This window comes from Kwoniella shandongensis, chromosome 9, assembly GCF_008629635.2.
Source record: "Kwoniella shandongensis chromosome 9, complete sequence".
Classification (NCBI taxonomy): Eukaryota; Fungi; Basidiomycota; class Tremellomycetes; order Tremellales; family Cryptococcaceae; genus Kwoniella; species Kwoniella shandongensis.
In genome coordinates this window covers 1,437,008-1,458,286 of record NC_089295.1, presented here as the reverse complement: position 1 = coordinate 1,458,286, position 21,279 = coordinate 1,437,008, and the positions used below count along the sequence as shown (strand labels likewise).

Below are 21,279 nucleotides of genomic sequence, written 5' to 3'. Positions count from 1 at the left end.
AACCCCTAACCCCTAACCCCCTAAACCCCTAACCCCCTAACCCCTAACCCCTAACCCCCCCCCCTAACCCCCTAACCCCTAACCCCCTAACCCCTAACCCCCTAACCCCTAACCCCTAACCCCTAACCCCCTAACCCCTAACCCCTAACCCCTAACCCCTAACCCCTAACCCCTAACCCTTGCAGAAGACAGTGTTCCCCTCACCATAGCGACATGTCCACCAGGCGGACAGTACCAAATGACCAAGTGGACATCCAGCTGATCAGAATTACTCCAAGTTCATTCAGAGTGCACTCACTGAACACCCCTTGCTGTCTTCAGTATCCACAGCAACCACCTGGTATTGTCCTCATCAAAGACAGTACCAACCACACACAGTGGACATGTCCACCTGCCATTAGACCGACTCCCCCTCACCATAAAGCGATGTCCGCTTTGAGGACAGCACCAGACAATCAAGTGGACATTCAACTGTACCATCTGTTTTCCTCTGAAAAATTCTTCTAAGGTCATTCAGAAGTGCGCAAATACTTTGGACTTAGCCAAAATTTCCTTGGGTAAATGTCCACTTGTCCACTTTGAGGACACACCATAGCGACCAAGTGGACATTCCCCCATATCGGTTTTTCGAGTCCCCTTCGACCAATATGCATCCCCTCGCAGAATGAGTTACAGATCTAGAATCAGCTCAGAAATACCTATCTAATGGTATAGAACACTTGTCCAAAAAGTGTCAGGAAGCAAATCACCCTTTCACCGGGAACCCTCTATAACCCCGGGGTGGAACGTCGCCTTTAGATAGACAGCGATATCACACCTGAATAGTGGAGGATCACGCCCTGTTCCGGCACAATCTTGATTCCTGACGCTTCCTCTGCAGTACACAGGCCAAATTCCTGACCATTAGCACCACGACACTCTCACAACATGCAGATCGAATCTACCATCGAGGCCATCGACTTTCCTGACTAACATGTGCCTGTCAGTGAGAGGTCAGTAACGAACGTGCGTGCAGACCGCATGGGTTTCCTTCTTACTCGCGGACGGCTTCGCGACTGCCAATCAGGCGACTCCAATGCGCTATTCTGGTGACTCTCAGAGCATCCACTACGCCTCGACGCACGTGGACATTGATAAGTGAAGTACTTATAAGAGCGGATTATCCGACAAACCGGTCATTATCGTTATCACCACTCACCATCCATCGAGATATCTCACCATGCTTGCTCTTGCTGCTCTTCTTCCGGTCCTCGCCAGTCTGTCCACCGCTAATGCATGGGCGTCGGATAACCACACTTGTGCATTGACGAAGCCCATCTACTCTTGCGAGAACACTACTGCGATTGTGGACACGTGTTGTAGCCCTGTCCAAGGCTTCGTTCTTACCACCCAAGTGAGTTGCGTTTCACTCTCTTCTGATGGACTGAGCTAACGAGAAACAGTTCTGGGACACTGTGAGTAATCTGTCGCTACCGATGTGCGTCTGGCTTACCCGAGTAGTACACCGGGCTCGAGTCGGAGGGATCTGTCTTGCCGGCTGAAGCATGGACAATCCACGGATTATGGCCTGATCGTTGCGACGGCTCATATGGTATGCTGAAGCGTTGTTTCGTCTGTTCGGCGCTGACACTGTATCACAGGCCAATACTGCGATCTAGACAGGCAGTACGATCCGTCTCCATCCCCAAATACCACGACCGGAACAAAGGATGGCACGCCGGTTCCTGCTTGGGAGGGAGGCGATGTCATCACCCCGCTCTTGCAGAAGTACGGCAAGTGGGATTTGCTGGCGTACATGCAAAAGTACTGGAAGTCGCAGGTGAGTAGTGTGTTACTTGCTAGGCGATCGGCGCGCTGACTCTGTGTAGGGATCTCCGGACTGGATTTTCTGGCAACACGGTGAGTCCCGGTTCAGATCGAGTCTGATCACGTACGAACTAGGCTGACATTGACTACTTACCCCCCGTAGAGTTCAGCAAACACGCTACCTGCTTCTCCACATATGACGTCGGAAACTATGGCACACCCGACTGCTACGGTTCGCTATACGAGAACACGACGGAAGCGTCCATGATCGATTTCCTCGAGTCCGTTATCAAGGCTCAGGTCCAGTACCCCACGTATGAGTGGCTGGCCGATGCGGGCGTGATACCTAGCAACAGGACTGGGTACGCGATCTCTCAGCTTCAAGACACCTTGGCCGATGCTTCGGGTGCTGTACCTTACGTATGTGGTCTTGAACATGACAAATCGAGGCTTGACTAACCTCCTTGCCTTTAAGCTCGGCTGCAGCGGTCCCACCAAGCAAATCCTCACCGAAGTGTGGTACTACGCTCACTCTCTGGGTCGACCGCAAGAGAGCATTCTCAAGCCCATCGACCAGACGACAAAGTCCAACTGTAACGCGACCCAGCCAATCTGGTACTACGAGCGATCGAAGGGGTCAGAGCTGTACTAGATGGGGAGGGAGGGCAGAATTCGGTGAAGATAAAAGTATAATTAGAGATCATGCTAAAATTAATCCGTGTAAAGCTTAACGCTGGCGAGTGCGCTCTGCTCACTCACGTCATGTCCAGCGCCTGCTGGCAATCTCACGTCGTGACATAGTATTAATTCATATTGTTGGTTTATTATAAAGTACTAATCTACTTGTAGAAGTGGTGTCCAGCACGCTTCTTCACTGACTTTGCCCCAGGGTGGTACTTGAACTGTTTATACGGGTACGTCGACCGCAGTGCCCTCTTCTTCATCCCCGAAGGTTGAGGTGGGGGGGGCGCTGGTCCACACGTCCCGGACTCTTCACCGAAGTTACACTGTAGGCCTTGGTCGGCTGTGTACGGTTCAGCTTCCGAGTGGCTTGTCCATGTAGTGAGTACGACTCACGTGCACAGGTTACCGTAGTTTGACCGTGCTCAAAAGGCTGGTCCGAGTCACATGCAGCCCCTTCTCCGCCGCAGATACCAGATGCGCTGAACAACTGTATCAGTGGTTGCACTGAATCTGCAAATAATTCGGACCCACCAGTGATTGTAGCACTCATCTTCAGAGTCACATCTCGCTCCGTCATCGCCACAATAGCCATCGGGTGCACAATACCCGTTGGCGACGATGGGGTTATCTGGATCTTCGGTGTTCTCGTACATCCCTTCACACAAATTGTGCTCAGCGAAAGCTGGGCAGTGACAGTGGTCAAACTCACAAGTGCATGGCTGCGATGGTTCGCAAGTCTCAACAGCGTACGCACGCTGATAGGCGAGAGCGACGTGACTGATAGTGAGAACGAAGAGGAGTTGCTTGACGAGCATGATTGGAAGGTCAATGAACAGAGTCACAAGACGCAATGATAAAAGAGAGTAAGTCGCAACTCGACGAGTTCAACCCAGAAGAACGACGAGGGGAAGTTTGACGAAAAGTGCAACCTGATGTCACCCGTTATATACCTTGCGACTTGCGATCGATCACTTGACTTTTGTTGACCAGTCGTGCGTCAACATCAACAAACCTTGTCGCACATGCTCGAGGTACGGAGTCGAAGTTAGTCATACGGAGTTGACGGATCAGGCTGACAATGTTGCATGTCCAGCGTTGCTTCGATTCGTAGAACAACTTTAATCTGTATACCAGCCATGCGCCTCTCGAGCAACGTCGACATGTGGTACGGCCCCACGGTCGAGAATAACTTTAAGGTTGCTGGAATTGCGGTAGTAGTTTGCGCGCAGGTATGATTAGATGCAACTTTATTTGTACGACATCCCGCTCAGCCCTGGTAGTACCCCTTGGACATGTGAACGGGCATCAGGCTTCTGTGAGTATTTAGAGTTCGTCACTTCGCGTTGCCGCTGGAATCTTCCGTGGAATAACTTCCCCGAGTAGCAGATCGGAATGTTGTACTCGTCGTACTCTCGTAACAGGTAATCCCAACATGAACCTTACCGTTCTTCTGTCGATTTCGAATGTTCTTCCGATGGAACGGGGAGAGGTTGGTGAGGATCTGAGGCATGTGGGTCGTCAACTCAATCAGCTGAGCAAGTCACTTGTAGCGATGTACAGAGGGAAAGAGATGAGGTCCCTGCCAGTGTTCGTGCTTGCTCAACCGGGTCAATTTGTGTCAGTCTCGAGTAGATCTCAACTCGGACCCCATGCCTACAGGTTCCACTATGCATTTGCGTAGTGGTAATTGCACCTTATTATGCTGTTTTCGACAGTGCGTTTCCGAGCGATAACATAGATTTGGAAGTGTGACGCCGCCCGGCGCCCGCCATTCTCGATGAACCTTGCTGTTAAACAACTTTTCAAATCGACACAAAGTACATCTTATATTGAACTTGCTGCATCCGTACGAACAATTCGCATGCTCTCCATCATTTGAGTATTCTTTCGCACAAGAGTGATCTCGGGAGCAGAACAAATGTGGTGGCTAGACGACCAGATCGCAACAAACAACGCCACCGCCACCATTTGCTTGCTCATCGAATGTAGACTTTACCACCACTATCAGTACTTGGATTATGGTCAAGCTGACCGCTGTCAACCGATGAGATATCGTGACCTCTTGAGTTAGGCATGGCGAACGGATTGTATGGTGGGAGATACCGCCGGCGGAATAGATCTATTTTCAGGTCATTTTCAGGGATCTCACCCGACCGAGCCGTTCCGAGGAGATGGATGAGATGCAGACCTGCGTACATGATAAACATGCTTAAATTTCGAGTGCATCGGTTCGATTTTCACACCATCCATCATTCAACTGCCCTTGCTACTATTCATGCTTACAACACCCCCCATTCACGCTGCCGACGCGGAACCACCGCCCATACTGAACAGCGCACAAACATCTACGCGCGCTTCCTCCTCCAATTACGGCATATCCAACCTTCCAGAGACGACAACGGCAACCCTTACGGACAACAATGACGACCGACGCAACAATCCCAGGACTAATGTCGACATCGAGAAGATGAGGGATGCAGAAGTGACCAAGCCTCGAGGGTGGAAGGAGCGGTCAGAGTACTGGACATGGAACTGTTACACTGTCAACATGGGCACGGGCGCTGTGTCCATCTTGATCGGAGGTATCCCTTTCGAGATGCTAGGCGCGAGTCAGCGGATCATGGGCACCATTTTCTACCTACTGAACATCGTCCTCTTCGTCTTCAACACCTCTGGCGTCCTCTCACGGCTGATCTTCCACCCACGCGCGTTCTTCGAATCATTCTACGACCACACGGATGGGATCTACGTGCCGTGTTTCGCCCTGGCCATCGCTGGTCTGTTCGTCGGTTCTGTCAACTACGCTGCACCCTACGTCGGTTTCTGGTTCACCAGAACACTATACGTGATCTGGATCTTCTACATAATACTGAACATCTCCGTCGCGATGATACTGGAGAATACGATGAGAGGGAGGAGACAGAGTCTGGAGACCATCACGCCGGCGGACTCCCTGCTCGTGCTTTCTACTATGATTGCGGGTACACTTGGATCAGCACTGGCACCGAAGCTTCCCCTCGAGCAGGCCGGATACGTCATCTGTGTATCGTACATGCTCCAAGGTATGGGCTTCTGGATCTCCATCTTGAAGTGAGTGTTTTAATATTGTTGATGGGGCCCGTTTACTAATGCTTGTGTCCAGGCTGAGCTTATGGCAATCACGAACCATGCTGCTTCCCAATCCCGAACCATCATCACTCCCCGGCTACATGATCGCCGTCGGTCCACCCGGTTTCACAGCCTTTGCTTTCCTCCATCTCGCAGACACGGCAAAGACTGCCTTTCCAGCGTCTGGAATACTGTCGGAAGGTGCAGGGGAGATGTTCGTTGTCATCAATGTGTGGTTCGCCTTGATGCTGATTGTGAGTGGCTTAGGACGCACAAAGTGGACATTACTGATTGCGCGATTACAGGGGATGGGTCTATACATCTACCTCTCGACACTGGCGGTGTGGATCGGAGGTATGGTCGTCAGGAGAGAGGTCAAGTGGAGTATGGGATGGTGGTCGTTCACTTTCCCCCTTGTTGGCATCTTCATGGCGTTTGCTCAGCTGGGTAAACTTATACCTAGCAAGACGTGCAGGTGAGTGAAGTTTGAATCTTAACAGAACGACTCTTATACTAATAGTCATCTTCACAGCGCCGTTCAAGTCTTCGGATGTTTCTTCGTCTCTATATTCTGGTGTATCAACATCACCATGACAGTCTACAGCGTCTTCATTGCAAGAACAGTGGGCATGCCAAAGCCACCTCAGCCAAACTTTGCAGCGGAGGCACATCAACCGATAGATGGGTATCATCAAGGGTCGAGATCTCGCGTCGAAGGGGATAGTCAAATACGACAAAGATCTGGGGCGGGTGCTGCAGGAAAAGAGTGGGCTCGCAATTCGATAGATGCATAGAAGGGGATGATACGTAGGATGGGATTAGCATAGATGTACACATACGCATGCATACACCGAGGAATTAAGCATAGATAGCAGCAAAGATCTATTTTTAGCAGATGCGATCGAGAGCTCGGAGTTCGGTGATGGGATCGTCAACCAAGACAACCGAAGTGATCGACATCGAAGATGCTATCTGATCACAAGTCGGTCGCCGGGGGTCATGGCGTTGAGACGTGGTATAAGAGAAGATCAGGCGTATTCTCTTCGTCTCACACAATTCCTCATCATTGAACAACACGACCAACACCCACTCAACTCCCACCATGGTCAACGTCTTCCTCACCGGCGCCAACGGTCGAATCGGCTCTCACGTCACCCGACAGCTCGTCTCTCGCGGTCACACCGTCACCGGTCTCGTCCGAACCAACGAGGGAGCATCCTTTGTGAAATCCTTTGTCAACAACCATGCCAACCTGACTCCCCTCATTGGTGATCTCTCCGACCACGACCTGCTCGTCTCCAATGCCAAGTCGCACGATGCGTTCATCCACTGTGCGATGGAGCACAAGGCGAACCCTCTCGACGCGGCGACTCACGAACGAGAGATCGTCAACCTCATTGGCGACGCTTTGGCCGGTTCCAACAAGTCTTTCATTATCAGTGGCGTCACCGCTCCCATTGGTGCACCCGGTGACGAGTCCACCGAACCTACCACCGGGAAAATGTTGCGAGCGCTCACCGATATCGACGTTCGAGCATTGAAGAACAAGGGTGTTCGATCCGCAACCATCCGACTCGCAACCATCACTCACGACTCCGGCAGCATTCACCCTTTCCTCGGCACCCTCATCTCCGCCGCCGACAAACTCGGTTACATCCCTTACGTTGGCGACAACTACTGGGGCACCGGACACTCTGACGACGCCGCTCTTCTCTTCGCTCTCGTTCTCGAGAAGGGTGAAGCTGGTATTGCGGCGCACGAGGTCGCAGAGAAGGTCAAGGTGAAGGACATCGCAGAGGCTCTCGCGAAGAAGACGGGAAGGAAGGCGGGTGATATCCCCTTGGAAAAGCTGGGAGAACTTGGATTCGTTGGAGGTATCTTGGCAAACAACCAGACTCATCTTAGCGCCGAGTGGACCAAGAAGACTTTCGGTTGGGAGCCAAAGGGACAAGGTCTTTTGGAGGAGATCGATGCTGCTCCCAAGGAGTACTTTGGTGCCGGTGCTTTTCCTCACTAGTCGGGCAGGAGGACAGCGTTGAGCCGGCGGAGGGTCCATAGGTAACGTAAGTAGGGTGTTACGATGATTTTGCGCGAATGAAGTCAAACAGTCATGTCAATATTTACTATATGACTGCAGACCGCGGTCAGCGTATACTGACAAAGAGATCAAGTGAACGCACCTATCTCCCTACGAGCCTTGTTGCTATAACGCTGCCTCCTTCACGTCCCCGCGTTCACCTTCTCTCCGTCTCAGATACGCCAAGGTGTGTGCGCAGTTGTACAGCGTCACAATCGCTCCGTTCTCCCTCTTTTTTTCCCCTACAGGCCTCATGCGATGCGGTATCACCGATGATTGGAGTAACACAACATCTCCTGCGAACAGAGGCACTTCCAGCCCTAGGGTTTTCAGTTCCAGCATCTCTTGTGGTCGATCATCTCTCTCCTCCTCGTCGTCCCCGCTACGAAGGATCATCAAAGTCGTATATAGTCCCGAATCATGGTTCGTCGCCAGATTTAGTTTGTCGCGCTCTGCGTCGGTTTTGGAAAGGTTAATGGTCGCACACGTCGCGATGTTCCCGAATCGTAGGCCGAGAGGTAGAGAGGTATTGTCGATGATGCCTTGCGTAGAGATCGTACCGTCTTCCAGGGCAGATCTCAACTCTCGCATCACACTGTAGTCAGATACAAGTCAACTACACACGTTCGGAAAGGGCTGATTGACTCACCTGCGCTGCTTTTGACAAGTCACATTGTCAATCTCGCTCATCCCTCTCTGCACACGTCCGTTCGCCACGCTGTCGATTGCTCGACTCAGTTCTACCATCACCGATTGCCTCTCATGCAAAATCTTCTCGTCCTCGTGAGGTTGTAGGAGATCGTCGGTGATTCGCGGTGTGGACGCTTCAGAGGGGAGTAGGGAGATGCCAAGGTGAAAGTAACTGGGATCGGTGAAAGGTTTGCAGTCGATCTGTACGATCGAAAGCCAACATCAGCTTCCTCGATCGTTGACCACGGTGTAACCATCTACTCACGTCGCGAGCTTTGTCCATGGCGCATAGTATCCTATCTTGGTGGTCTCGAGTGAGCAGACCAGATAGTCGAGCCAGAAAGTACTTTGGCGATGGATCTCCTCGATCACAAGGTATCAGGATATTTCCTCGAGGAGGTAAGGTAGTTACTGGAGCGTTAAGTAGACGATGCGTCTCTAGCAGCTCGTTCGTCGCCTTCTCGATCGTTGCGGGATCAGGGTGGGGATGGTAGAAGTAGTAGCACTGTACTTCCGAGGGAAATGAAGAATGGACCGTAACTATTGTAGATGGAAGGGTGTCATTAGGTATACACTCTCGGCTGTGCATTGTACTTATCGCTTACAGAACGGATACCTCTCTATCTTGTTCCGACGCATCTTCGCAAGTCGCTCTTCAGTGCTGTTCCTCTTCCTCTTCCGCTTTGTCTTCGGTTGCCCACTGATTGTGCTATTTGTGGGCGGTGAACGTTTGTCGGCTGTACGCTCAGACCTTGTTGAGACAGATTGCAAGGCATCCCCAGCTTGATCTTCCTCGCCGTCTGTGTCGTTATTTGAACGAGGTGACATGGTGAAGGCGATGTGAAGTGAGAACAAAGGTTACAAGCGGAAAGACGCAGAATCAGGAGAATGGGCCAAGAGTCGGTTTACGAAGCTGAAATGATTGTAACGCGTATCAATGCGTAAGAGGATCACCTCTTCGTGCTTCGTCAATTGTTTAGGTCTTCGTGCGATTGTAGATTATGCCTGTGATATATATAGGATTTGGATGACAAGTAAGATGAAGATGTCAAAACACAAAGTGGAGGTGAAGTCCCGGAACCCAGTTACAGCCGAAATGGGAGGGATCATGATTGCTGTGAGTTACTCTACTACGTCAGAACTCATTGTCACCTTATGTGAGCCCTATTACTCGCACTGATGCTACCCGTTTCATGCTGACATTCGTGGATCTATAATGTAGGAAGTGAAACCTATTATACCCTCTCCCCTTCCAGACTCGCTGCGCCCAATCCTTCCCCATATGGCCCTCCATCATTCACCCCTCCGCCTGTGCTCTTCACACTCCTCTTCTGCACCCCGTGTACTTCGTGGTATTCGATCCAGAATGAAGAGATGAAGGTGATCAGGGCGATAGCAGAGCTGACAACGAAGACTACGGAAAGAGAGTTCGCATAAGCTTCCAGAGCGAGGTTCTTCAGTCGTGGTGGTAGAAGTCGAATGGCAGACTTGGAGTGGAGAATGGCGTTGATGACCTGTGGAGGCGGGGTCAGTCAGCTGAGCACTTTGACACGTAGGATTGCGACCTACCTCGTTTCCGTTGCTCAAATCGCCAAATCTAGCTTTCAAGTGCGACACAAGAGCACCCAGTTGGATGGATCCTCCAACACTAACACCGAGTGTGCCTCCCAAGCTTCGAGTGGTGTAGAGCAAGGCCGTGGCTTTGGGCTATCGACGGGGAGTCAGCCTATAGTCCACTCGCACCAAGCTTCACTCACCATGATCTTGCTGTCCACAGCGGAAATCAGAGCAACTAAACAGTATTGTCAGTGGTATTCGCTCACATCGTGCGATGGTGGATGAGCCTACCGATCTGTACACATAAGAACGTAGAGTACCCCAAGATGCAGGGGAAGATGGTGACCCAATACGTCCACCACGCCCACGAAGGGGTCCAGAACGCCGCAGTAAGGATTCCGAACACTGGGGCGACGAGGGATATAGGTGCTAACCATTTCCACGATCTCCCGCTTCGAATGTAGCTGCATGTCTGTCAGATATTGGCTTCTCCAATAGCCGAAACACTCACTGTCCTGCACCCAATGAACCAAGAGCCAAGCCTAATCCTCCACATATCGACATGATGAGACCCGCTTGAGCTGTCGAGGTGTTGACGATCACCGAGAAGTACACGGGGCTATGAGATGGGGTCAGGATGGTTGGCTAGAGGGAATCGACTCGATCACGTACATTTGGTATAGCTGTATTCTCATATCGTCAACATTATTCCGTACCATTCCTGCCATTAACAATGACGCCGGAACTCACGAAAGCCTGGTTTGATATCGATAGCAAGAACCCAGCACCCAGCGTCGCGGCGAGATGACTCGACCGGAACAGTTCTAGCGGCACAACAGGCCTTGCCACCCTAGCTTCTGTCATGAAGAAAGCGACGCCAAGCACAACACTAGCCAGTAACATTCCCCACACAATTGGTGCAGACCAAGGTTCGAGATACGAGGTGTGGAAGGAGAAGCCGAGGATAAGGGTTGTGATGGATCCGATGAGGAAGAACGTGCCGATCCAGTCGAGAGAGGCGAGACCCTTGAGTAGGGATTTGTGAGTAGGAGGGATTGGCGGGACGGGCAGGAAGATGGCGACGATGACGGCGCAGAAGATGGTGACGGGTATCTGGATGATGTATTGTTATCTCATCACAGCGTGTTGGGTCAATGTTACCCACTTGGACCCAGAACGACCAGTGCCAGCCGTATGTATCTGCCAGCCAACCGGAGATAGGACCTCCAAGCATAGATCCTGCCCCAAAGATGGTCATCATGAGTCCTGGTGCACAAGTCAGCTTCAGCCGGGTAGGTATTCGTAGTGACTCACCTTGGTAGAACCCTCTATCCCGCAGGGGTACCAAATCTGTCAGAATCACGCTTGACACCGTTAACAGGCCTCCTCCCCCGAGCTATGTGAAGTACAGTCAGTGTCGTTCCCTGTCGCCCAGATCTGAATGCTAGACGAAGAAGCAGCCTTGCACTCACCCCAGCGACGATCCTTGCTGCGATCAACGTATACATGTTGTTCGATAATGCGCATAAGATGGTACCAAAGCCAAAGAAGAAACATCCCGTGATCATGGCAAACTTGCGTCCCAGCGTGTCCATCAGGACGCCGTAGAGGGGAATGACTATTAAAGGGATGATGACTCATCAGCGATTATAGCTCCTACACAGACTACATTACACAGGGCGGGACAGCAGACCACTCACCTGCAGTATTTGATAGCGTGAACATACTGCCCAGATACGCGGACAGCTCAGCATGTTCAAACCAGCTTCCAATCGCCGGAGCGAGCGTTGGTATAGCAGTGCTCTGAAAGGCGAACACAAAGTTGGAAGACCATATCCCCACACAGACGATGACGAACCGTAGCGTTGAGATTGAGTCTTTAAGCGGGGGAGATCGTACGAGCGTGTCAGACGAGGAAGAGTCGGAAGAAGCAGATGAGTATGAGGAAGACGAAGAGGATGATTGACGCCGCCGTGATTGCGATTGTGATCGAAGGAGTGGAGTCCGCTCGTTGTACGCCGGAGCGGTGGAGATGACTATCGCGGACATGGCGTAGGAGTATGGCTATAAGCCGGGACTTGGTTGTGCAAACGACCTGTGTGAGTGTAGATCTACCGAATAGAAACAGGAAGAAACCGATAAACAAGGAGGAAAACGTCGGACATTGAAAGTGACGCATGTGGGTCACAACAAAAGTCAGAAACCTATGTCATGCGGTTTGTAGCGGTCATCTCCGACTTCGGTGTAATGACCTCACACAAGCACCTCTCTTCCACTTCTTCTCTTGCTGACTATGCATAACCGGGTCTTGCACAGTAGCAACATCGCACTCGTGTTGACATGCATGCCGCTCGAGCCTGACGGCGGCATTTTGGGGCGAAACATGTATAACGACGTTGTGAAGCGTGGATTCGTCGGACAAAGACGACTGGTATTGACTTATTGAAAGCTTCGGAATGATCAAATGAATCGCATTTCAACTGAACTATATTGACAGTGTCGTACAAAGAGACGCATCAAAGTCACCATTACAGAGGAGATACAACCATATTCACTCGCTGAGCCAGTCGCTAAAAGGCAAAAAATGAACAGGTACCGTCAATACTTTCACGTACCGCGATTGGGTCTTGGCACTAGCCCTTCTTTTTCCTCTATCAAGCGTGTACCGCGATCTACTGTAGCTCCCAGCTGTTTTACCACCATCCCAAATGCACGTTCTGACAAATCCCCACTCACATACGGCAATCGAATAGGCGATCGATCAGGCACAAGAAGGTTCCACTGTTGAGAAAATCTGGAATTATGATGATCACGACAGCGAGTGATGGTGCGAACGACATTGAGCAAGATATCACTCTACCATCCATCACCGAACATGTGCAAATCATATCCTTCTTATCGATGGTGTGATCAACCGCCAAGTGAGGTGAAGGTTTGCGCTGCGAAACAGGATGGCAGTTGATACAAGGACGAAACGGTCGGTATCAAAATTGATCTTGGCATTGTCTTATGTGCGCTGTAGAGTGCCGTCATAAACTTGCTTGGCAGTGACGTTCGCACTTCTCTTCTTCTATCTAATCCTCTTTGATCGTCAATAGAATGACCAATTTCTGGTCAATGTCGCCATATAATCTAATCGCCAACTGTTGTACAGCTGTTGGAGTTTGATGCAGAGGGATTGTCGAAATGCACACGGTTATATCATTATAAAGATGTGGGACATCGATCTCATGATTTTAAGGTCGTGGTCCCCTTGTATACTCTCTATTTACACGCCGATAGTCACTCGCAATGGCTGACAGTCAAGAAGTCTACACTGATCCGGATCGATTCCCAGCTCCGTTGGAGGAGGAAGAGGCGGTCGTCACTATCCCAGTAGATTGGACAGAGGCGGAAGAGAAGGCTGCGAAGCGAAAGTGGGTATTGTCAGGTACCAACCGTCTAGTCTTTGTCACTGACATCACCCCACGCAGACTCGATTTTACGATCATGCCGTTGATGACGCTAGGCTTCTTCTGTCTTCGTGAGTCTGCTCTACATAGTTATTGTGGCTGTGCTGACCAGACTTGCTCTCAGAACTGTTCGTGTTTCTACTGCCAACGGAGAACCTAGTGGCCGAGACTGACCCACCCACAGGGATCGAGGAAACATCAGTAACAGTTTGACGGACAACTTCCTCAAAGATGTCGGAATCACCCAAAACCAATTCAACGTCGGTCAACAGATGTTATCACTCGGTATCGTCCTCTTCGAGATCCCTTCGAATATGATCCTCTATCGTGTCGGTCCCGGTAAATGGTTAACCCTCCAATTATTCCTCTTCGGTACCGTCGCGACGTTCCAAGCTTTCCAACACAGTTACGGCGCATTTATCGCTACTCGATTGTTGCTCGGAATCACCGAATCGGGATTCATCCCCGGTGGTCTCTGGACACTGTCGACGTGGTACACCCGACAGGAAACCGCGAAGCGAGTCATGTTCTTCTATTTCGGTAACCAGTTCGGACAAGCGTCGTCGAAATTGCTAGCATATGGTATATTGCACATGCGAGGTGTCGGTGGCAAGTCTGGGTGGTTCTGGCTCTTCGTCCTCATGGGAGCTTTCACCGTCTTGTCTGGTGTGATCTTGGGTCTGTTCCTCCCCGATTCTTTCAAGAGCCCAACCAGTACTTTCCTCCCTAAGAGAAGAGTCTTTAGCGAGAGGGAATTGCACATCCTTCGATCGAGGGTGCTACGCGATGACCCCATGAAGGGCAAGAAGAAGAAGCACATCGGCAGGCCTGCTTTCAAACGAGCTGTGAGTGACGATATCTCCCATCTTCCCCAAGAGCAGTCCACTGACAACCGTCTAGTTCACCAACTGGCGACTCTGGATCCACTTCTTCATCAGTTTCGCCAACAACGGTCCCCAACGAGGCTTCGATACGTACTCACCCACCATGGTCAACAGTTTCGGTTTCCCACCGCTCACCAGTAACGCTTTGGCATCAGTCGGTTTCTACTTGCAGATTCCTGTGTCATTTGCGTTCAGTTATGTGTCAGATCATTTGTGAGCTCCTTGCCGCTCCGTCCCTAGAATCGCCTCGTTGCAGATGCTCATCGCCGTTGTAGCAACCGACGAGGAGAGACCGTTATGGCTGGATTCACTTGCCACCTGTTAGGTTACGTCTTCAATCGAATATTCACAGAAGTCAACAAACGAGGAGTGCGATACTTTGGTGTCGTCTGGACCCAGTGTTTCGGAACTTTCTCGCACCCTCTCAACATCGCTTGGATGTCTCTTGCATGTCGGGATTCGGAAGAAAGGGCTTTGGCAATGACGATGTGGGTGTATCTTATGACTTGATGTGCCATGCTGGGCTGATAGATCTCCAGGGCAATCATGGGAGGCAACATCGCGGGAATCTATGGCGCGCAGATCTTCCGTTCCGAAGATCGACCTAGATATAGAAGAGCCTTTAGTGTTGGTATCGCTGTTCTTTCGGTCGGTCTTCTGCTGGCGGCGGTTCGGTATGTCGACGACCGAATCAGACGACGACGCGCGGCCAAGTCTGTCGAGACCAGCTCCACAGTCAGTAACGAGGAGAAAGGTGCCGTCACCCCACCACACCAGCAAAATGATGACGACGGGTCGAGATATGGCGATCGCAATGAAAAATCTGGTCTGGCGTAATTGCCAGGAAGGATCGAACGGAATCGGGTAAGAGCGTGAAGGTGCGCCCTCAAGTTGAATAGATATAGCTATGTATATGCGTTTAGTGATCATATGGCCAAGACTCTTAGGACCGCCGTAAGGTGATTGTTCATTCAGTTATCAATGTTCTACATCGATCACTAGAATCCCGCGAAGATACTGTCCCAACTGCGTATCTGTCAGCTATGTGACGTGATCCAGACAGCGTATCTACTCACTCCAGCACCCCATTCTGCAGCATTGCATTCGAATCTTGCACATACGTCTGATTTGGATCATCCAGCAATCCAAAGAACGACGGCAACGAGAAATCAGTCACATTCACTGATGTCTCCGAGGCAAAGTCGAGATCGGCAGGATCAACACCGCGACTGTTCAGATCCAGCAAGAACTTCTCAATAGCAGGTAGGTCAGAGGGCGGATTATGAAGCAGTGCCTACAAAAGTGTCAGCTCGACGACGCTGCAAAACTCAATATGCCTCACCTCTGACATCGCTCGGATGAACAGTTTCCCTCGAGCCACACTCAAAGTCCAGTACTGGAGGTTCTCGATCAAGACCGGTGATCTGGCTCTAGCAAACAGCTCATGAGATGATCCAAGTTCCTCTTGGATACGCTGTCGGTCGCTAGGCTTGAAGCAGCCATGTATGAACAGCAAGATTGCGGCGGAGATATGATGGGAGAAGAAGACGAGTGATAAGAAGCGGGGTCCTAATAGAATATCAGTCAACTGGATGAGCATTAAAGGGATAAGAAACACACTATATGTGTTGTGCCTGTCAACTACGTCTTTATGCCCCTTGATTATGGCACGGGCAGCTGTCAACGCCGCAGCTTGCGAATACGCAAATTGGTTATCGGTGTAACTGCGTAAGAAGAAGGAGCGATGAAGTCGAAGGATCCGTTGTTGATATGACCTGTGACTAGGGTCAGTCCGATTCGTGGCATTGAGACCATGTATTACCCATGGAACGACTCGAGCAGAATGTCCTCAATCTGTTTCAACTGATAACTTGATCTAAGACTGAGGAGCTCGTAGTCCCCCTGACGCACTTCTGCGTCCAGGGATTGCACGACTTCCGGTGTGAAGGATGAAGGATCGCGAATGAGACCCGTAATGATTCTCCATAGGCGAGTGATCTTGAAGCCGTGAATCTGCCATATGATCTCGGTTCTAAATTGGGACGTGATGTCAGCGTAGATCGTACCACTGAACTAGCACATCACTCACAGAACAAACGACGGATGAGGCTCGCGTCGTCCTGTGGTTTCCAGTCCATTCCAAAGATCCTCGTCACGGAAGTTACGTGGTGTCGGGATGGTCACTAAGTCTACGGGTTCATATGTGATCAGTCGCAGCGCAAACACAATCGAAACTCGCACTTACTTGCAAAGCCATGTGTCCCAGGAGGATGTTCGCCCCCGCCTCTATCCGCCTCTATGGCCTCTATGAGCTTGTCCATGAACACGATGTTATGCACGAAGCGAGAGGACCACTCTCGAGTGTACAGGGGACACGAAGGTGGAAAGGCCGGATCTATGGGAAGGTCTTGATCGGGCATCGCATCAGTGATGACGTGAAGTCGAAGTAGCTTGCAGATGCTGAGGTCGTGTCAGCGTGTGCAATGAAATGACTGCGATTGGCTAACTCACCTGATCGCCATATCATGCCAAAACGTAGCACGCTGGTCCCATGCTCCCATACTACGCCCAATCTGCCTATCACCTCCACAGTCTTGTGTGAGAAACATTTGAGACTGATTCCCGACCGCGCACTCACTGTTGGCTTATCATGATAAGGAAAGCCTGGAGGATGCGAATTTGAGGTTTTCGAAAGGCTCCAGCACAGTACAGCGCTAAATCGAAAGCCTCGTCCAATTGACTGTCCATTGAGGCCAAGGTAGATCCGTCTGGTGTTACACGTTCCGTTGCGAAGAGTTCATCGCTAACAAGCGATCGTAGCGATATTCTGCGAGCGAGATCAGCGAAGTGCTTGTCTAGGTGAAAACAGCTCACCTCGAAATGGCCACAAGCAGAGCTAACCATGCAGGATCGACGAGAAGGACTCCAGGACAGTCTCGAACGCTGTTGAACTGCTCGATCTCCAGTTGCAACACGTTACGTTGGACGTAATGCCCTACAGAATACATCAGCAAATGAACAGCTTTCATCCCACTTGGTGATCCACTCACAATACGCCCCCTCGTCATCGAAGTGATGGTCCACCAGCATGGTCAACATCTCATCCTTTGGTATCGCCGCGACGATGTCATATATCAACTGGCTCGATCGCTGTGAAGGGATAGGACTATCAGTTCCAAGGAAGATGGCAGGCCATGCGTCGACACCATGCTGCGTTGAGGGGGTTAGTGCAATGGCTGGAGTGTTGGAAGCTGATTTGTTCACGCCTCTCGACAGATCGTCGAGCGCCAGAAAGGTCCGGTCGAGCGCGGAAGTTTCCGACGGTCCAGTCGTCGAAGGCGGTGTGCTGAGCGCAGGCGCTGAGAACGAAGTTGCTGAGGGGTAGGAACGTGGGGTCGATGAGGGGAGTGAAGAGGCCGGAGCTAGTGAGTGTGATGCAGCTTCAACGAGTCGACCGATATGGCTTTCTAGCTGCTTCATTTGTGCTTTGAGCGCCTCGACCTCGTTGCCGGAAGCGCTTCTGAACGGGATGGCCTGCGCGGGAACATGCCCATCCATGTATGCGCACGATTCGGTCTCATTGCGGGCACGACAATTGCTGCACGGCCATGTCCTATCACATCTGACCTTGCGTCTATTGCTTTAGCGTGTGTGAGTCAGCGAGCTGCTCCGGGAGACCAGACAGACCGGTGATGACTCACCAAGCCAAACATGATGTCTGTCATGAGTACAACATACCAGTCAGCGCAACTCGGTCCCATCACGTAAAGTTCGGTCCATACACACTCACAGTTACTCTCTTCCGCTTTATCGGCCGAGCGGATTCAGCTTCATCGGCGCTGTCCTTGCTGCTCATGTCGGTAGAGCCGCGGTGTGTTGGTTCTGCGATGTTTGAGCTGTTGATGATGGTGATCATCCAAAAGCAATCCGGAGGTGGATGCATGTCTATCACCAGTTAATTACGAAAACAAGCGCGCCTTCCCGATAAGCCCTCGGTTCAACCGATAAGTCCGAGGTGACCATTGGTGGCGTTGTACCTATCTTATCCGGGTTTAACGTCTATCGACCGAACGAGTACTGACAGCGGCGAGGTATATATACAGAGAATACATGCATGCATAGAGAGGTGAGAACGGGTCCCTCAAGGACTCAGAGCAACAGACGATACAAGATGACAACGACCACAGCGAACTTACCAAATGCGGCCTTCGACAATGTCGATATGGAAAAACAAACGGTTACCGCTGAAGCAAGCGACAACACTGTGAATGACAAGACTGAACCCGACTTTCCGGAAGGTGGATTGGATGGTTGGTCAAGTGTTACGGGAGCTTGGTTCTTAAGTAAGCCAAGGTTTCTCTCTTTGTGACTCCGATCATGCTGACTCTTGACATTGATCTAGTCTTCGGTACTTTCGGCATCGCCAACGCGTTTGGAGTCTTCCAATCGTACTATGTATTGGTCAAATACCCTTCACACGACAGCTCTTCTCTCGCTTGGATCGGATCCGTCCAAATGTTTCTGCTATTCATGATGGGCGGAGTGGCTGGTCCTCTCTTCGATAAAGGTTACTATTACCCTTTGGTCGTCACAGGTGCCAGTACACATATCTTCACGTAAGTTGACCAACTGAATTGTACCGCATTTCAAATCCAGGACGTGCTGACTCGTCCACCGATTCCAGCTTCTTCATGATCTCCTTGTGCAAGGCATACTGGCAAACATTCCTCGCTCAAGGTATTGCCGCCGGAATCGGGATGGGTCTCATATTCATTCCTGCCCTCGGTCTACCAAGTCAATATTTCAAGAAGAAGAGAGGCTTAGTTTCCGGCTTGATCGTGACTGGTTCTTCAGCCGGAGGTAATTCGAATCGTGGGATTTGTTGGGAGGTGACCTTGCTGACGACTTCATCCAGGTGTCGTCGTTCCGATCATGCTCAACAAGTTAATCGCCAAGGTGGGCTTCGAGAAGGGTGTCCAGTATACCGGCTGTCTCGTCATCGCTTGTATGGTCATCGGTATCGCCTTGTCAAGACCGTACGGAGGCGTACATGGCAAGAAGGGGGATGCAGGAACCAAACCAAACGTCATGTCATTCTTCAAAGAACCAGCCTACCTCGCTCTCTTCGTCGGTGTCTTCTTTGTCGCTTGGGGCGTTTTCTTCCCAATCCAGTTCCTACAGGTGAGTGAAAGAATCGACACCCATTCTGGTAACGTTGAATTCTTGGGACATGTTGACATCAACCATCTCTTTTTCAGTACTTTGGCGAACTCAACGGGACTTCCAAGGATCTCACATTTTACTTGGTCGCCATCCTCAACGCCGCTTCAGTCGTTGGACGTACCGTACCGAACATGATCGCAGACACATTCGGTCCTCTCAACCTCATCACGATCATGTGTTTCCTCTCCTCCGCCCTCTGTTTCGCCTTTTTCGGTGCGGCACACAGTACAGCTGGACTCATCGTGGTTGCGATTCTCTTCGGTGCATTTTCTGGAGCATTTATCTCGCTCCTTGCACCGGCAGTCATGTCAATGGCTAAAAGTCAGAGTGAGATCGGCACGAGAATCGGAGTCGCCATGATGGGTCTTGCCCTCGCCGCCTTGACTGGAAGCCCCCTCGGTGCGGCAATCCTCGACGCGAGGGGTTACGGCGCATCGATCGCTTGGAGTGGATCGATGGGCGCATTGGGAACGGCGCTGTTCGCAGCCGCAACGTTCTTCACGGCGAGAAGTAAGGGGAAGTGGAGGGTTTAGTTGTGCAGTCTCCCGATAATTGTCCATATTGCGTTAACTTTATGATAAAACGGAGAAGAGCGTGGGAGGTGATTTTGCAGTGATAGTTAATACAGTATAATCAGTAGATGCACCTAGCATTCATATCAATTGTCCTACGGCGTAGCACAGGCCTTAAGTGATGAGCCTCATTGATATGAGTAATAAACATGCATTTTGACTTCTCAATTCATCGCCTTCATCGTCTTCGTCGCTTTCATTTCATCTCAATTACAGTCTAGCGAGGCATTCAATCAGCACCGTTATACCGATCTGCGACGTAGTATGACCAGCAAACTCACGCAACCTTCTGCATTCCCTCGATGAACGACATGACCGTCGTCTCCAACGATGCCTGGTTCGCGTCTGCCACGCCCTCGACAAGCAGAACGAAAGTAGCTGTTCGAGCGGCGATGATGATCTAGTAAGAATGGGGCAGGCATCAGCTTAGCCTATGTAATAGGGATGATAGGACCGTCGCTCACCTTGCCATCAAGCTCTGCGACAATAGAATCTGCGTTTCCACTCTTCACGGAAGCGCTGCCCTCACTGCCCAGCTTGATGTTCTGAGGTGTAGGACCGTCACCGTTCGCCGCGGTCGGGTCATTTTGTCGTGCAAATGTCAACATCCCGTCGAAGATCTGTTGAAGGGTCGTGTAAGCTCAAACTTCCCATCAACAAAGAGCAAACTACAGCTTGACTCACCTTTCGCACGTCATCCGGCTGGAGGTTGAATTGCTTGGTTGACGAACCGACACAGAGGAAATCGGACTCGTCGTACAAAGCCGCTCTAGATACTTGAGCATTATTCAAAAGTCGATTCTGCAACAGCGCTTCGGTATCGCCAGACTCGGCCTATTCACAACACACATCAGCAAGAAGCACCAAAGGTAAGGTGGTAAGAGGGAACATACCTTCGATTCGAGCTGGGCGGCAGTGGTATGCTCTTCCGTCGCTTCTTTGTGACCAGAGTGTCTGGCAGGACCAGTGTTCTAGTGACCGAGATAAGCTTTGGCGATCAAGGCTGTGATTGACATGTGAAGATCGTTGCACTCACCAAGTTCTGAGTAGACATGTTGTTTTGTGCGTTTACTGTATGAGCTTATGCGTAGCTATGTAAGTATTGGAGTAGAATATGAATGATATGTATGCAAGAATCGAACTTTTGACAGCGGCAAGTTACAGTATATCATGGCGGAATACTTGCCGCAATTGACGTCACTTACATTCGGATACGATCGATTTGT

The 21,279-nt window shown here is 50.9% G+C and overlaps 10 protein-coding genes across 10 annotated transcripts; 5 read left to right on the top strand and 5 right to left on the bottom strand.

Moving 5' to 3' along the window:
- Positions 1 to 1,219: 1,219 nt before the first annotated feature.
- CI109_105412 (uncharacterized protein) lies at positions 1,220 to 2,458 on the top strand (the record flags this gene model as incomplete). The annotated part of the gene is made up of 7 exons (XM_032008401.1): positions 1,220 to 1,393; positions 1,443 to 1,454; positions 1,501 to 1,591; positions 1,641 to 1,819; positions 1,869 to 1,899; positions 1,970 to 2,226; positions 2,282 to 2,458. The coding sequence occupies 7 exons, from the start codon at positions 1,220 to 1,222 to the stop codon at positions 2,456 to 2,458; spliced, it is 921 nt and encodes a 306-aa protein (XP_031857299.1).
- A 187-nt stretch (positions 2,459 to 2,645) lies between these two features.
- Positions 2,646 to 3,305, bottom strand: CI109_105411 (uncharacterized protein; the record flags this gene model as incomplete). Its single annotated transcript, XM_032008402.1, has 4 exons — positions 2,646 to 2,830; positions 2,884 to 2,969; positions 3,022 to 3,145; positions 3,200 to 3,305. 4 exons carry the CDS (start codon positions 3,303 to 3,305, stop codon positions 2,646 to 2,648), a joined length of 501 nt encoding a protein of 166 aa, XP_031857300.1.
- A 1,460-nt stretch (positions 3,306 to 4,765) lies between these two features.
- CI109_105410 (uncharacterized protein) lies at positions 4,766 to 6,392 on the top strand (the record flags this gene model as incomplete). Its single annotated transcript, XM_032008403.1, has 4 exons — positions 4,766 to 5,580; positions 5,633 to 5,852; positions 5,904 to 6,073; positions 6,131 to 6,392. 4 exons carry the CDS (start codon positions 4,766 to 4,768, stop codon positions 6,390 to 6,392), a joined length of 1,467 nt encoding a protein of 488 aa, XP_031857301.1.
- A 308-nt stretch (positions 6,393 to 6,700) lies between these two features.
- On the top strand, positions 6,701 to 7,615 carry CI109_105409 (uncharacterized protein; the record flags this gene model as incomplete). Its single annotated transcript, XM_032008404.1, has 1 exon — positions 6,701 to 7,615. One exon carries the CDS (start codon positions 6,701 to 6,703, stop codon positions 7,613 to 7,615), a length of 915 nt encoding a protein of 304 aa, XP_031857302.1.
- A 186-nt stretch (positions 7,616 to 7,801) lies between these two features.
- On the bottom strand, positions 7,802 to 9,193 carry CI109_105408 (uncharacterized protein; the record flags this gene model as incomplete). Its single annotated transcript, XM_032008405.1, has 4 exons — positions 7,802 to 8,270; positions 8,325 to 8,566; positions 8,631 to 8,905; positions 8,971 to 9,193. 4 exons carry the CDS (start codon positions 9,191 to 9,193, stop codon positions 7,802 to 7,804), a joined length of 1,209 nt encoding a protein of 402 aa, XP_031857303.1.
- Positions 9,194 to 9,600: 407 nt separating this feature from the next.
- On the bottom strand, positions 9,601 to 11,971 carry CI109_105407 (uncharacterized protein; the record flags this gene model as incomplete). Its single annotated transcript, XM_032008406.1, has 11 exons — positions 9,601 to 9,879; positions 9,935 to 10,072; positions 10,123 to 10,157; positions 10,214 to 10,386; positions 10,434 to 10,541; positions 10,595 to 10,605; positions 10,673 to 11,035; positions 11,088 to 11,188; positions 11,237 to 11,318; positions 11,395 to 11,540; positions 11,623 to 11,971. The coding sequence occupies 11 exons, from the start codon at positions 11,969 to 11,971 to the stop codon at positions 9,601 to 9,603; spliced, it is 1,785 nt and encodes a 594-aa protein (XP_031857304.1).
- A 1,242-nt stretch (positions 11,972 to 13,213) lies between these two features.
- On the top strand, positions 13,214 to 15,095 carry CI109_105406 (uncharacterized protein; the record flags this gene model as incomplete). The annotated part of the gene is made up of 7 exons (XM_065967657.1): positions 13,214 to 13,338; positions 13,396 to 13,445; positions 13,499 to 13,508; positions 13,559 to 14,219; positions 14,275 to 14,471; positions 14,534 to 14,746; positions 14,798 to 15,095. 7 exons carry the CDS (start codon positions 13,214 to 13,216, stop codon positions 15,093 to 15,095), a joined length of 1,554 nt encoding a protein of 517 aa, XP_065823729.1.
- Positions 15,096 to 15,256: 161 nt separating this feature from the next.
- Positions 15,257 to 18,114, bottom strand: CI109_105405 (uncharacterized protein; the record flags this gene model as incomplete). The annotated part of the gene is made up of 13 exons (XM_032008408.1): positions 15,257 to 15,284; positions 15,335 to 15,552; positions 15,601 to 15,827; positions 15,879 to 16,033; positions 16,081 to 16,290; positions 16,348 to 16,447; positions 16,504 to 16,718; positions 16,770 to 16,835; positions 16,897 to 17,085; positions 17,133 to 17,253; positions 17,309 to 17,898; positions 17,960 to 17,976; positions 18,049 to 18,114. 13 exons carry the CDS (start codon positions 18,112 to 18,114, stop codon positions 15,257 to 15,259), a joined length of 2,202 nt encoding a protein of 733 aa, XP_031857306.1.
- Positions 18,115 to 18,372: 258 nt separating this feature from the next.
- On the top strand, positions 18,373 to 20,014 carry CI109_105404 (uncharacterized protein; the record flags this gene model as incomplete). The annotated part of the gene is made up of 5 exons (XM_032008409.2): positions 18,373 to 18,601; positions 18,661 to 18,874; positions 18,943 to 19,118; positions 19,174 to 19,439; positions 19,517 to 20,014. The coding sequence occupies 5 exons, from the start codon at positions 18,373 to 18,375 to the stop codon at positions 20,012 to 20,014; spliced, it is 1,383 nt and encodes a 460-aa protein (XP_031857307.2).
- Positions 20,015 to 20,330: 316 nt separating this feature from the next.
- Positions 20,331 to 21,107, bottom strand: CI109_105403 (uncharacterized protein; the record flags this gene model as incomplete). The annotated part of the gene is made up of 5 exons (XM_032008410.2): positions 20,331 to 20,453; positions 20,518 to 20,673; positions 20,738 to 20,887; positions 20,947 to 21,024; positions 21,090 to 21,107. The coding sequence occupies 5 exons, from the start codon at positions 21,105 to 21,107 to the stop codon at positions 20,331 to 20,333; spliced, it is 525 nt and encodes a 174-aa protein (XP_031857308.2).
- Between the last annotated feature and the right edge of the window lie 172 nt (positions 21,108 to 21,279).